Below are 13,935 nucleotides of genomic sequence, written 5' to 3'. Positions count from 1 at the left end.
CTTGGGTTATAGTCCCAGTCTGTCATCACCTTTCTGGATAGGCACCTGTCTTGGAAACAAAGGTTGTTAGCAGGCATAGTGGCACACACCTGTAATCCAAGCTTTCTGGAGGCAGAAACAGGTGGATGGCAGGTTAAAGGCCAGCCTGGGCTATTTAATGTCACTTTGTCTCAAGTAAATAGATAAACAACGAAAGTTGTTAGGCAGATACAGCAGTGCACCCCTGTAATCCTAGCACTGGGGAGACTGAGGCAGAAGGATGGCAGGTCAGAGGCCAACCTGAGCTACACAGAGATATCTGGTCTCCAGTTTTTTATAAATTAAAAAAGGAAGGCAAGGAGGAAGACAGGTAAGGAGGCAGGGAGGGAAAAGCTGGACTCCATGATCTTCCAGGATCCTTTGGAATGAGGCTCATGTAGCTCTCAGATTTCCCTGGTCTCAGTTTTGCCTACCCTCTTTCTGGGCTCTGGGCATAAAATATTTAACTCACACACATGAAAGCAGACATGGAATCTTGAGAGTTCCTTCCCAGCTCTAGTCCAAACCCCTCTTGATGATGGCATGCAGTAGTCATCCCTCAAGCACCAGAGAATGCCTCTGCGTTCCCTCCCACAGCCTTCCCCTTCAGCCATTTTACATGGCCTCAAGTCAGGAGAGGCTCTCCCAGGGTCTCTGGCCAGAGCATTCCATCTGAGGTGGGAATGTGCCCTAAGTGTCTATGCAGACTAGATTTTCCAGCCCCTCTGATTGAATTCCTCTTTGTTGGACCGGGTGAGTCTGAGGCTGAACAGTTCCCGGTACTACAAAAACTGCGAAGTGTTTCTTGGAATTAAAATCTGTTATCTGAGAACTCCTCCTCAGTGGCCACGATCCTAACTCCTGGAGCCACACACAGAATGTCCATTTTCTTCATTTAGTATTCGAAGATGAGGATGGGTTTACCTCTAAATCTACTCCTCTCTGCTTGCTTTGTTTTTGAGACAGACTCTCTATATCCTAGGGTGGCCTCAATGGTCGCTGAGAATAACTTTGATCTAACTGCCTCCACCTTAGTGTGCCAGGATTAGAGATTTCAGAACAGCCCCTTCTATACAATGCCAGGGAACAAACCCATGTTCTTGGGCATGCTAGGCATGCACTTTACCAACTGAACTGTCCTTAATATATACTATACATTATATATATTCTAGCCCCTAAAAATACTCTTATCAAGACAGACAAATGTGAGGCTTTTAGTCCCACCTCCAGCACCAAACCACTAATAAAACAGAAGTCCAAATGTATCTTCTGTTTCCCCTGCAGTCTCTAGACCTTTGTCTTCTTAACCATGCGGTGGTCCTCTCTGTTTATCAGTCCTCCTGTTAAAACAGGGGGTTCAAAAGAGCACCACCCTTCAGGCTGGGTCATTTTAGGGAGGCCAGCTATAGCAGTAAACACCTGTAATTCCAGCACTTGGGAGGTTAACAGGCAAGGAGATCTCAAATTTAAGATTGCCCTTAGCTATATGTCAAGTTTAAGGCCAGTCGGAGCACCATGAGACTGTCTTCAGTCAAAACATCCAACCCCCAAAAGAAGCTACATCTGGGGTCTGAGTTTTAAGTTTGTCCCTAATAGCTGTGTGACATTGGGTTAGGTGTTCTCTGGGCTTAAAAATGTCTTTACAGAATGATTTTAGGGGCTTTCTAGAATCCCTCTGATGCCAGCTCAGCACCTTCCCCACTTTGGTGTTTCGGAGCAGGATTAGATTAGATTCTAGTCAGGGCTAGACTTTCATCCATGACTACCTGCTTCAGTCAGACAAGCCCAGCCATTCGGCGCCGCCCCCTTCCTCTTTCTCTCAGTAACATGTTCTCCATCACACTTCCTCCTGTATCTAATGCTGAGGAGCACAGAACACACCAGGAGCTGAGGCTCTAAGCAACTTTGACCTCACCTATAGATGATAAACGAAAAGGCAATGCTTTGGTTTTATGCCCTGACTTTCTCCAGCAGCATGGACCCACGGACACAGGTTTAACTCAGATTCTATTAGGACATTCAGCTGCCTTCTCTCAAGACCATGGGGAAAAGGATCTGAAAAACAGAATCACTCCATGCATGCTAAGACGATCACAATTTCTTTTTCTTGGTAGCCCCTCTTCTCTGTCTTCATTTACTTACGACATGAAGCTCTCATGAGACAAACACTCAGAAGAAGCTTCCACACCCAGGACCGCCAATAGCCACCCTACACAACCCTCAGGCCAGCTTTCCAACACAAAGGAGCCACAGCCATATCTGGTACTAGAACGAGGTCACTTTAATTTTTCTTTTTGTAAGAAATTAGGAATGCAACCAGACAAAGACTTACACACAGGACACCAGACACAGATCCCAGGGTCTGTTCTGGGTGGTATTGGGAAAAGCAGGGATGGTAGGAGGAATGGAGTAGATAGGGCTGGAAGAGGCTTGTTGGGGCAGGGACAGCAGGGAGAGATTGAGAGAGGACCCCCTAGAAGCTGGGGGGGGGGTGCTGGGGAGGGGCACTATTCCAGAGGAAAGGGGATAGGGACAGATGGAGCTGAGAAAGAGGTACCAGTATGGTGGGTGAAGGGATCCCCACACATACTTGCACTGGAGAAGGAAGAAGAAGTGACCTGGGAGAAAACAAGAGGATCCCAGCTAGAGCTAGCTGCAAGGAGCCCCCCTCACCCTATCCCAAAGTGCATAACTCAGTAATAAATAGTAATATTTATAAATAAATAAATAAGTGAATAAATAAATAAATACATAAATAAATATCCTTGTAGAGCTAGTAGTTTGGTGTGAGGATGGATGGAGCAGAGAAAAGCAGTGAGTTCATCTACAGGGAGTCTAAGGCCCATAGACTCCTGGGCAGGTGGGTGGGGCTCAGCAGCACGGGCGGGGCACCTTCCTTCCTATGGCAGTTTAAGAAAGGAAAGGGGAAATGTAATAAGAAGGGCCCTACAGCATTCATAGAGGGCAGTAGCAGGCGTCCCTGCGTATCTGAGGGAGGAGCTAATGGGTTTTGCAAGTTTGCACGGGTCTACTAGGATGGAAGCAGCCGCTGCGGAGCTGCCCCACCCCGGGCCTGAGCCTTCGCAAGGTGCCCTGGGCTGTTTGGGGGTGTCGTCCTTATCTCAGGACTGATTTATCCTTTTTCTAGATGGCATAGGGAAAGGGAGAATTCTGGAATGGTGGTGTGGGAAGGGACGGGGAGTGGCCGGACAGCTCCAAGAAGGCAAGGCACTCACTACCAAGTTAGATCTGAGGTCTGCAAATCCTAAGCCTCAGGATCGAGAGAGAGACAAAAGAAAGGCAGAATTTTTCTATAATCTCTGGCTACCCAGGAGTCACCTCCCTCGTCTCTCTGCCTCCTCAGGCATGGACAGACAAGTCAGGGAGCTAGGAACCCGCTCCCCCAACCTCTGCCACTAGTCAGTTCCCCTTCTGTTTCTGATGCTGAGTCCCACCATTGCCAGAAGAGTGAGAGTCAGGGTCTGGGGGTCTCTGAAAACTTGGACATCGGGCAGAAAAGGCAGCAGCTGAATAGAGGTTAGGCTTAGTAAACCCAGCAAGGACTCCATTCTGACCACTCTGGCAAGCAACTCTGACCAGCTAGGCCCAAACAACTCTCTGAAGGAACCCATAAGAACACCCTTCACACTCTTGGGCCAGTAAGAAGAAAGTGGCCTTCAGGACTAGCGATGTGAGCCGGGTCCTCTGGGATGGAAAGGAGCCGGCCATTCTTAGTAATGTATGGTGGTGACAGGGGGCTCTGGAGAGGCCCAGGGAAAAGGGGAGAATCCAGGGCAGGATGCAGGCTGAGTTCAGACGTCCAGCACATGGTTCAGATAGGAGATATAGCAGATGGCCAGGCGTAGGATCTCAATCTTGGAGAGCTTCTTGTCCGGGGGCAGAGTGGGCAGCAGTTTGCGCAGCTCAGCGAAGGCCAGGTTGAAGGCTTCCACGCGGATGCGCTCCCGCGTAGCGTGTGCCGTGCGGTACTTGGCCGTGGCGCGGCGCCGACGCCTGCGCTCCTCACGGCTCAAGTGCTGCAGGTCTTTGCGGCCGGACTCTCCGAGCTCGGAGCTCCGGACCTGGCCCACTCCGAGATCCCCCGAGCCAGCACCATCCGGGCCTGGCCCGCCCCCACAGTCGCTAAAGCCCGACTCAGTCTCCGAGTGGGTGGGAGGCAGGTCCAGCTCCATGGTGTCGGAGTTGAGCATCATGATGGAAAACCCCCACCTAGGGAAATGCGGACCCTCTCCCACCCCTCCCTTTGGGAGCTTAAAAGAGGGCTGTGAGAACTGTAGAAAGGGCCTGGAGTCCCAGGGTCTGCCACTGAGCTCTGGAAAGCAGAGTTACTTCAAAGTTCCATGGTCAAGATTCCAGCCTGGAACCTGAAACACAGAAAGATGAACTGAGAATTGACCGCTTAAGGTGTGGGCAGCTCAGAGTGGGGCGCGGAAGGGGGGGGGTAGGGAGGGAGGGGGTGAGGTGTGAGCTGTGAGTTGGGAGTTGGGGTAAAGGAGAGCCGAACCTGGCTTCAGAGTTGTCCAAGGCTAGAGAGACCAGTAGGTTGGAAAGGAGTGGGAGGAATAACTGAGGAAAGAGAAAGTCCTGGAAAGGACACAGCAGGGACACTAACGCTGAATGAGAGGACAGAAGGCTAAAAGTGCTGAATTCTTAGAAGGAAACAGAGGGGAAGTCCTTCAAGACATTGGACTTGGCCATCATTTCTTGACTATGAGAACAGAAGCATAAGCAAAAAGAAAAAAAAGTCGACATCAAACTTAACTGTAAAGCACTAAAGAGAACAATTCCCACAGTGGAAATTCAACCTATGGAATAAGGGAACAGTCACAAACCAGGATTCTGGGAATAGGTTAATATGCAAAGCATATGAGGAAGTCCCTAGGCAGCTGTGGCAGCTTACTCCTTTGGAACCCCAGCACTCAGAAGGCTGGGGGCAGGAGGACTGTGAATTTGAGACTATCTTCTGGATAGTCAGTCTCAAAAAAGGAAAAGCAACCAAAATATTGAATAACCTAATTTTAAAACGAGAAAAGGACTTGAACAGACATTTTTCCAAAGATAATGCACAAATGGCCAACATACATATGTGAATACGAGGCACATCACTGATCGCTAAAAATGTGAAGTAAACCATAGTGAAACAATCACCTCATATCCACTAGAGACAGAGAATGTATAAAAACAAAACAAACAAACAAACAAAACCTTAAAACTAAATCAGTGTTGGCAAGAGTATGAAGAAATGAGAACCCTAATCTGTGAAGTGGTACATCTGCTATAGGCAATGGCCTGGATGTTCCTCAAAAAACGAAAAGTGGAAATACACTGATGTTTCAGCACTTGGGAGAGATTGGTGCGTGAATGCTCACAGCAGTGGCAGAAGCAACTCAAACGTCAACCAGTGGAGGAATGGACAAATACAATGTAGATACAATGTATACATAATAATAAACTGTGAGCCTTGAGTGCCTCCTCCCGTACTGCAATGGAGACTAAACCTTGAGGCCATTATAGCATGGGAAGTAAGCAGTCACAGAAAGACAAACACTGTGACTCCACTGTTTAAGTTTCTAAAGTAGTCTAATTCACAAAAAACCAAGTGGCTTGATGGTTGCCAGGGGCTGGAGGGCGAGGCAGAGGGGAGCTAGCCATTCTTTAAACAGTCTAGCATCTCACATTCACAAGATGAAAAAGTTCTGGAGCTCAGTTTCATGTGAATATACTTAATGTGCTCCAGCCCTACACTTATTTGTTGTGATTGCAAATTTTGTTATGTGGGGGTTTTTTCCATAATAATAAATAAGGGGAAAGGCAGATCAACAACGTGGGGGGTGGGGACCTGCAAAGCCTTGGCTTTGGAATCTTCTGCACCCTTGTTTCTTACTGAGGGAGGGGGCTAACCCAGAGATGGCCATTGTCGAGGGCACTGGGAAATAAGGACCTTGGCACAGGTACCTTGGTTCAGCCCCTCAGAATCCCCCCCCCCCACACACCTCTTCAACATCACCACTGTAGACATTAGGCCCTACCACCCTGCCGATCAGAACCAAAGAAAGGTATTTCTTCTCAGCACCTGCACCCGCTCAGGACCACCAGATCCCCTGCTCTGACCTCAGCACAGTTAACCCTTGCCATTCCCTGGCCCTCTTGGTGATTCTGTAAGGGAGGTGTTCGGAAACTCCCCCGAAGCCTGTGGCATGGCCTGCAGAGGAGGACAGAGGCAGCTTCTTGGAGCTCCCCTTATGGAGCTCAGCTAAGTGTGCTCGTCTCAGAACCACTGGGCCTTTCCCAGTGAGTTCAGCTTTGATAGAGACAGAAAGAGATAGAATCACTTGGGATCCTTCCCAGTCACTGTCTCCAGCCCTAGCTTGACAGCTGACAGCTGACACACTCTCACAGGAGTCACCCTTTCTTCTAGGCTTGCCCCACCCTACCCCACAGAAGACAGGTTCAAGACCAGAGCAGTTACTAAGCTCTTAAGGGGACACAAACAAAACCACCAGCATCTGCTGGTGGAGAGACACCTACACACTGACTGGGACATAAAACAACCTAATTAATGCTGAAATTATAAACATCCTCCATATTGTAGGGTCCAAAGGATGAGAACAGCAATAGTGCAGGGTCGTGGGGGAGCATTTCCCATACGTGTGCAGTGTCCCTAATTCCCCACTCTCAAAGTGAATTGGAACCAAGAGTTCAGCCTTGGGGTTCACAGGACATTTATAGCAACCAGATTCCCCCTCTGCCCGGTCCCCATGATCCCAAGTCCTCCATCACTCCCTGGTGTCCTCCCTTTCTCTCTCCTGCTCCCCATCTGTCACGACCTATCTCCACCTGCCCCTCCCTCCTCCCCGCCTCCACTCCCGGCAGCAGCTTCTATATTCTCCTCAAGTCTTTCCTCCACGTCTGCTCTCAAAGTCTCTGGCTCTGAGAAGCAGGGAAGCAGCAATTCCAAGCATCCAATAGGAATTCTCTCCCTGCTTCCTCCAACTGCCCCTCACAGATGCTGCCCAAAGAATCCAAAAGAAGTAGGTAAAAAAGAAGCAAAGATGGATAGAGACCCAGAGAGACCCTTCCTGGGGGAAGGTTCTGGGAGGGGACTCCAGTGAGAGATTAGGAGAGATGTGCCCACCCTTCCATAGCCCATGGTTTCCCCTTACCTAGAAGGACTCTGCCAAGGGATCCAAGCTGGTGAGCAAGGGGAACAGTGGAGAGAGCCCCAGTCTCTTCTCGCTGCTCAAGGGTCATCTGTCTGCAAAGTTAGTGAGCAGTTTCTAAAGCTCTTAGGAGCAGCTTGTTGTAGCTGAGCAGGGTCCAGGACAGATGAGAAGGGTGCACATGGTGGAGATGTAAGACCTAGGCAGAAGGGGTGCTCTTAGTCCAGAACTGGAGTCACCCACAATCACACTCACACATACATACACACACTCACACACCCACACATTCACACACTCACAGACACATACACACCTGAGCTGGCCAGCCTTCTGTGTGTATAAATATGGAGATACACACACACCCCCAGCTCTCTATTGGCTGGCCCAGGCACCCCCGTCATCAATATTAAACATCCAGGCCAGGCAACCATTGGCAGAGGGATCTGGGAACCCCTTGGGAGCTGGGGGTGGGGGCTGGCCCTGGGGGGGGGGGGGGTGGGGGGGAGCAGGGACATCTGTTCTCCATGCATATTTCATAAGCAAGAAATAGAGAGCTGGGGAAGGGGTGGGGCTGAGGCAAGAGTCAGGGCAGGACCACAGACGAACCCCCTCAGTCTCCCATACTAGAGGTAGCAGGAGAGAGACTCCAAAGCAGCGGGATTTAAATGTCATAGTTCCATTCTGAGTCCCAGTGTGGCTCTGACTGCTCCTTCTCCCTGTCTCTTTTCCTGCGAAGAAGGCTCTCCAACGTACTAGGCGAGAAACTATGAAAAGACTAAGTAGTCAGTAGCCTGAAAGTCCTTCCCTTAAGTAAGTTCTCACATGGATAGCACCCACAGCTTAACTGGCTGCCTCTTGCTGCTGTTCAGGTTCTAACCATTGTCATCCCAGGACTTCAGCAACTTGATCATCTCTCTCTTCCAGGTCCCATTCTTCTACCTACCCCATCACCAGGCCAGGAGTAGAGTCAGATTCTGGGTGGAGACCCCCCAGGAAGTTTTTCTAGGCTGGTTAGTTCAAGGTGATCTACAGGGAATCAGGGGCCTGAGAGGAAAGAGCTAATAGGAGAGGGAGGAGAAGATCCAAGAAAGGCAGGCAGAGATTGGAGGGGGTCTTGGAGAGGAGGAGGGCAGTGCAGGCTGCTGGAGTGTGCAGGCCGTCAAATGAGCAACAAGAAAAGTAGCTACAAAATTATGTGCAAATGAACACTGATGACGTTCACGTCAATAGCTCAACCTCCTCCAGGGTCTGTGCCTGTGCGTGTGTGTGGCTCTGTGTCTGTGTGGGTGTGTTGCAGGGTGACCTGAGAGGGGAGCCAGTTTCTGGAGCTAAGGGAAGCACAGAGCCGTAGTGGGCTGGGTTTCAGCATGGAAATTCTCCCTTGTATTCAGCTGTAGGACATCTTCATTGAGCCTCAGTACCAGAGGCAGAGACTTCAGGCACAGTGAGCTACAGTGACAGAGGCTCTAGTGGCTGTATGACCCTGGACAAGTAATGACCTTTAAATCTCAATGTCCTTTTTCTTTAAAATAGGGTAAATTATGACTGTGTAGGTTGCCATGGAGATCAAGTGAGATAATGCTATTAAGTAGTGTAGACCCTACTAGGAGAACAGGCAGCGGGAAGGATTTGCCTCTTCCGTGTGCCTTCTCCACCTTTTCTGGGCTTTCTCCAGGGTGGGGCCTGCTCTACAGGGAGTCCTATAATTCCTCCCCAAGCTCACCCTCCTCTCCCTACCCCCAGGCCTGGGAGGTGCCAACTCCCACCTGGGCAGGCCCAGACAGGTGCCCAGGCGCCAGCAGATGGGCTGAGCTGGAGGGGAGAGAAGGCCTGAGGAGGGGGTGGGGGTGCCGGGGATCAGGTGGCAGCTTGGTTCTTGCATCATCATTGCCATAGTGCTGATTAAAAACCAATCTCCACCTAATGAGCCCCCAGCAACAACAATCCTACCCCCACCCTCCTGCCCTCCAACCCATCCAAGAAAGTGGGAGAAAGTGCCATGGGGGAGATGGGAGAAGGTAGGGAGAAGCTGAGGGAAATAATGGAGACACTAGGAGATGCTCGGACACAGAGAGACACAGAGAAGTGAGAAGATGTGGTCACAGGGTGACAGAGACATAGAGGAGACAGAGAGGTAGGGAAGGAGGATGGGGCCAGGCTGTCAGTCCTTTACAGAAGATAGGGATATGTAAGAGGTGTGTGTGTGTGTGTGTGTGTGTGTGTGTGAGAGAGAGAGAGAGAGAGAGAGAGAGAGAGAGAGAGAGAGAGAGAGAGAGAGAAGAGAGAGAGACAGAGACAGATAGACAGACAGACAGGGAGCAGAGAGGGGGGAAGAGACAGAGAGACAATCAGACAGACAGACAGACAGACAGGTGACAGACTTGGGGAGAAACCTGAAAAGAGGAGACTGCTATGGAGATTCAGATGGAGGAACACATTCAGGAACAGGGAGCTAGGAGAAAGTCTGAGAGAAGCCCTGAAGCGGAAGGGAGTTGCACACATGGAGGAACTAGAGAGCAGACAGTTGTCAGGAAGAGAAAAATTATGAGCTATAAGGTAGGGAGACCCAATAATCAAGTATTAAGGTGTCATCCAAATGGGGGACGGAGATCCCAAAGGGTAAAGAACACAGAAGAACCTCGAGAGACCACAGACCAGTGGTGGAAGCAGAGTGGGAGCCAGGCCACTCCCCTTACATGCTGGTTAGCCCCACAACCTCTGTCCCTGAAGCATCCAGCCCTAGCTGTCCCATGTACTCAGGGGACTAGTTCTTCTTCCTCCGCATCTGTCATCCCAGATCTTAGGCTCTGGGGACTCCCAGTCCCAGGTCTCACTCAGGAACTCAGTTCCTGAGTAACAAAGAGGCGTTAATAGCATCAAACCATAGAAAGCACTGTGTCTACTGAGCCCGGAGTCCTTGTGACCTTGGAAAGCCATGTAACTTTTGCTGGATTCTTTTCACCACCTGTAACATCGGCATAATATCACTTTCGCCATAGGGCTCTTGTGACACCCAGTGAAACAGTACACAAGAGACTGCTGAGTGAACTGTGTGGCATTCATCCCAACTCCCTGCACCTGCGGGCTGGTCAGAAGGGTCCAGGAAGTTTCATCCATTTATGTATGTAAGAAAATATGACTGAGGGACGCTGAGGAGAGCTCTTCATGTTGGGATCTCTCTCCTCTCTCTCTCTCTCTCTCTCTCTCTCTCTCTCTCTCTCTCTGTGTATGTGTGTGTGTGTGTGTGTGTGTGTGTGTGTGTGTGTGTGTGATCTTACCTGCAAGGGAAGAGAGAAGAACAGGCCTTGGGGACGGAGAAAATGATTATACCTTTGTGCTTATTATTTTGCATTTTATAGACACTCACTTTTTGAGATTGTGGTTCACAAATTTCTCTCCCTCCCACAGCCTGTGAGGTTCTGGGGGGAGGGACATCGGAGGGTAGGTTAGACACAGGGGCAGGAGCTAGTCCTTGAGGGTAAGCAGAGGGCCTGGAGAAACTGGGAAGCAGTGGGCTTGGCAGGAGAGGGGATGACATATGTGGGGAGCCCTGGGGACCCAACCAGGCAAACTGGCTGGCAGGGAGAGCAGACAGTGTTAACTCTTGCTGTGCCACACCACCTGACCCTTCTCTGAGAGTGTCTGTGGTTGAGGTGTTATTTCCTCAGTGACTGGAGCTGTGTTAGGACACAGGAGGCAGTATAGGCCAGGGAAGCCTGAACAGGAGCTACCATCACTTGGGAATGGCAGCAATGCTGTAGTGTGTCTTCACCTAGTGTTTCTGCCCTTGGTTTCCACATGGTCTCTGTCAGTCTGTCTTTCTCTGTCTCTACCTCTCTGCCTCTAGAAGGTGACAGCGGGTCTCCACTCTGGCTAACTACACAATCTGTCACTCTCTGTGCTGCCAGCCCAGCTGGAAGCCCCCCTTCTCAGTACCCAGCCCAAGCCCTCTGCCCCTGTCCCCCTAGGCCTTCACGCCTTTGTCTCCTAAGGCGGCCTCCCCTTTCTTCCTCTCATTCACTCACCTCTCCTCAGCTCAGAGCTCATCTCCGATCTCATTACAGCCTCGGCCTCCAACCACTGTGCCACCCCCACCCCCAGCCTCTTCTCTTTCCTCCCCCATCCATCTGTCTTCCCTGAAGCTCTCCTCTTTGTGTCCTCCCATCTGTCACCACCAGTACTGGGCTTACTCCCCTCCGGGCCACACCCGCCTGGCCTTTCTCCCCTTGGGCTCAGTTCCCTCTCTCCCTTCCTCCTTCAGCCCTAGCAGGAACCCTACTTCCTCTGTCTCCTTTCATAAGCTGCTTTCTCACGATCTTCTCCCTCACTTCAGTTTTGAATCCCAGCCCTCTAGCACCTCAGACCATTCCTCACTTGTGAGTTGGGGGAAGAGTGCGGACTCCAGGGTCCCAGCCCCTAACCCCTGAGCAACCACTTAGTTGGGACAGAGAATGGTAATGTTGGCTCACAGTTGCATCAGCTCAGGTGAATGGCTTCTTAGGCCCCCTGAGATGACCTCCTCTCTTGCTCTGTTTCTGGGTTTGGCCCCATGGCCTCTACCACTCTTTTCTACCCAGGAGTGAGAGGCTCCTCTGCCTTCTGAGTATAAGTTCACACAGAATAAAAATGTATCCAGGAGCCCATCGGACCCCTGGCCTTTCAAGGGCTTCAGATTCTCCAGCCTTTTATTTCTTGTTTTATTCCTTTTTTTCCTTCCCTTCTTTCTCCCCCTTTCCCTCCCTCTTTATTTCTTTTGAGGAAATAATGCCATACTTCCCAAATTTTTACTGTTCCTGGGTTAGGGGACAATAGTGTCCCTTTCTAGCCTTGTATTGTCTCTGAGAGTTCATGAATCGATCATCTTTTCAACTGGCTCCCTTCCCTGAGGGCCTTAGGGAGAAGAGGCTAAAACTCCAGTTGTTCCTTCATAGAACCAGACAGAGCCAGTGTGGACTAGAGAGAGCAGTCTCTTGTCAAAGTCTACACTCTACAGAGAGCTCTGGGGCCCAGAGAGGCACAATGCCCTCCCAACATCACACAAGCGGCAGAGCAAAAACTCTGGCCCTGACCTCTTCACATAGCCAACTTTTTTTTTTTTAAAAGTTAACATACAAAGCAAAACCCAGGTTAGTCTCAAATTCAATCATTATCTTGAATACTGGAGCTCAGGTAGGTGCCACCATGTTCAGAGAATCAACTCGTTTGAATTGATAAAAGGGGGAAAGTAGCACAGAGGAGTGAGGTTGCTTGCCCAGAGACAATAAGGGAGAGACTGAGTTGAGACTAGAACATGTCTTACCTAGGTCTGTGCCAGCGCTGGGCCTGGCTACAGAAGAAGCACTTTGCCCATGTATGGTTAAAGCATAAGAGATATAGGGCATCTTTAAGACTCTAAGGTTTGGATGCAGGGAAGGGACGTGACCCATGACAACCCAGCAAGGCTGTGAACGCTCCATACCAGATCAGTTCTAGACAGGTTCTACCCAAGTTCAGAGGACAATGGATTTGCTTCAGGCAAAGGCCAATGGAGAGGAATGATTGCGTTTGAGGCTAACCTGGGCTACCAAGAAAGCCCTTGTCTGAAAAAAAAAAAAGCACATGATTTCTAAGATGCTATAAATTATAAGTCCTTGGGTACAGGGGGTATGGGAGGCATTAATGAGAGAGAGGAAGATGACATATACATATATGAAAATGCCATAACTAAGTTGCTTTGTATGCTAACTTAAAAAAAAGTTGGCTGTGGCACATGCCTTAAAACCTACCACTCAGAAACTGGAGGCCTATTGGTCCTGAATGGTCCAGAATAAACAGGGGAAGGGTCAGGAGAGCTTCAACCCCAGATAACTCATATGAGGACAGCAGGCGCCAGAAAACCTTCTCCACTATCAAGCCTAGTAAGATTTATTACCCTGAGACTTATCAAGCCTCATTCCTTGTTTGACCTTTTAAGATTTCCCCCCCTTGTTGGGCCCCCCCCCCCGCCCCTGAGTATGCAGATGAAGTGCCTTCCAGCACCCCTGGCCTTGCCAATTGTACAGGAGCACACAAACCTTGCCCCGGAGACCTTGCCCACCTCCCCAGAGGCATACATACCACCTTCTTCTTCGCTCCGATTAAACCGAACCACTTCTCCGCAGCTGTTTGCAGGTGTGTGTGTGCGCTCTTTACTGCTGACCAAAGTCCTACACTCCACCCACCCACCCTCGAAGCTTCCTGAGGAAGAGAAGCAGACACGGAGTGGAGCAGCTCTCTGTGAGTTTGAAGTCAGCCTATTCTACATAGCAAATGCCAGGCTAGCCAGAGCTACATAGTGAAACCCTGCCTATAAATAAGGAAGTAAGCAAATAGATAAATAAATAAATAAATCCCTCGAAGGCACAAAGTTCTACTGAATAAGGTGGGATTTTAGTACAGAATAACAGAATGTAGATTTTTAAAATAGATGGCTCAGCCAATAAAAGTGCTTGCCATGTAAGCCTGGCCACCCATAATTCCTGGGTCTCATGACAGAATAGAATCGACACCCCAAAGTTGTCCTCTGACCATACACATGCTGTGACACATACGTGCACACGCACAAGTAAGTAAATATCTCCTCCTACAATGTATGATTGGACAGCAACCAAGAAATTAGAAAAAGAAGAGTCACCCTTTTATTCGAATAACCTGGAGAGGAACCGGCTAGAGGAAAGCGTCCCGGTTAGACTTGAGGGAGGAGGTACCCCAGTGGGTA

General features: G+C 49.8%; 1 protein-coding gene across 1 annotated transcript; it reads right to left on the bottom strand.

The window, feature by feature from the left end:
- Nucleotides 1-2,276: 2,276 nt before the first annotated feature.
- On the bottom strand, nucleotides 2,277-9,062 carry Nhlh1 (nescient helix-loop-helix 1). Its single transcript, XM_028785711.1, has 2 exons — nucleotides 7,203-9,062; nucleotides 2,277-4,403 (listed from the first exon to the last, which is right to left on the bottom strand). Exon 2 carries the CDS (start codon nucleotides 4,230-4,232, stop codon nucleotides 3,831-3,833), a length of 402 nt encoding a protein of 133 aa, XP_028641544.1. The 5' UTR covers nucleotides 4,233-4,403; nucleotides 7,203-9,062; the 3' UTR covers nucleotides 2,277-3,830.
- Nucleotides 9,063-13,935: the final 4,873 nt, after the last annotated feature.

The sequence above is a fragment of the Grammomys surdaster genome, unplaced genomic scaffold (genome assembly GCF_004785775.1).
Source record: "Grammomys surdaster isolate TR1022 unplaced genomic scaffold, NIH_TR_1.0 125341, whole genome shotgun sequence".
Taxonomy (NCBI): Eukaryota; Metazoa; Chordata; class Mammalia; order Rodentia; family Muridae; genus Grammomys; species Grammomys surdaster.
Note: the sequence above shows the minus strand (reverse complement) of the source record. Positions and strands in the feature narration are given on the sequence as shown.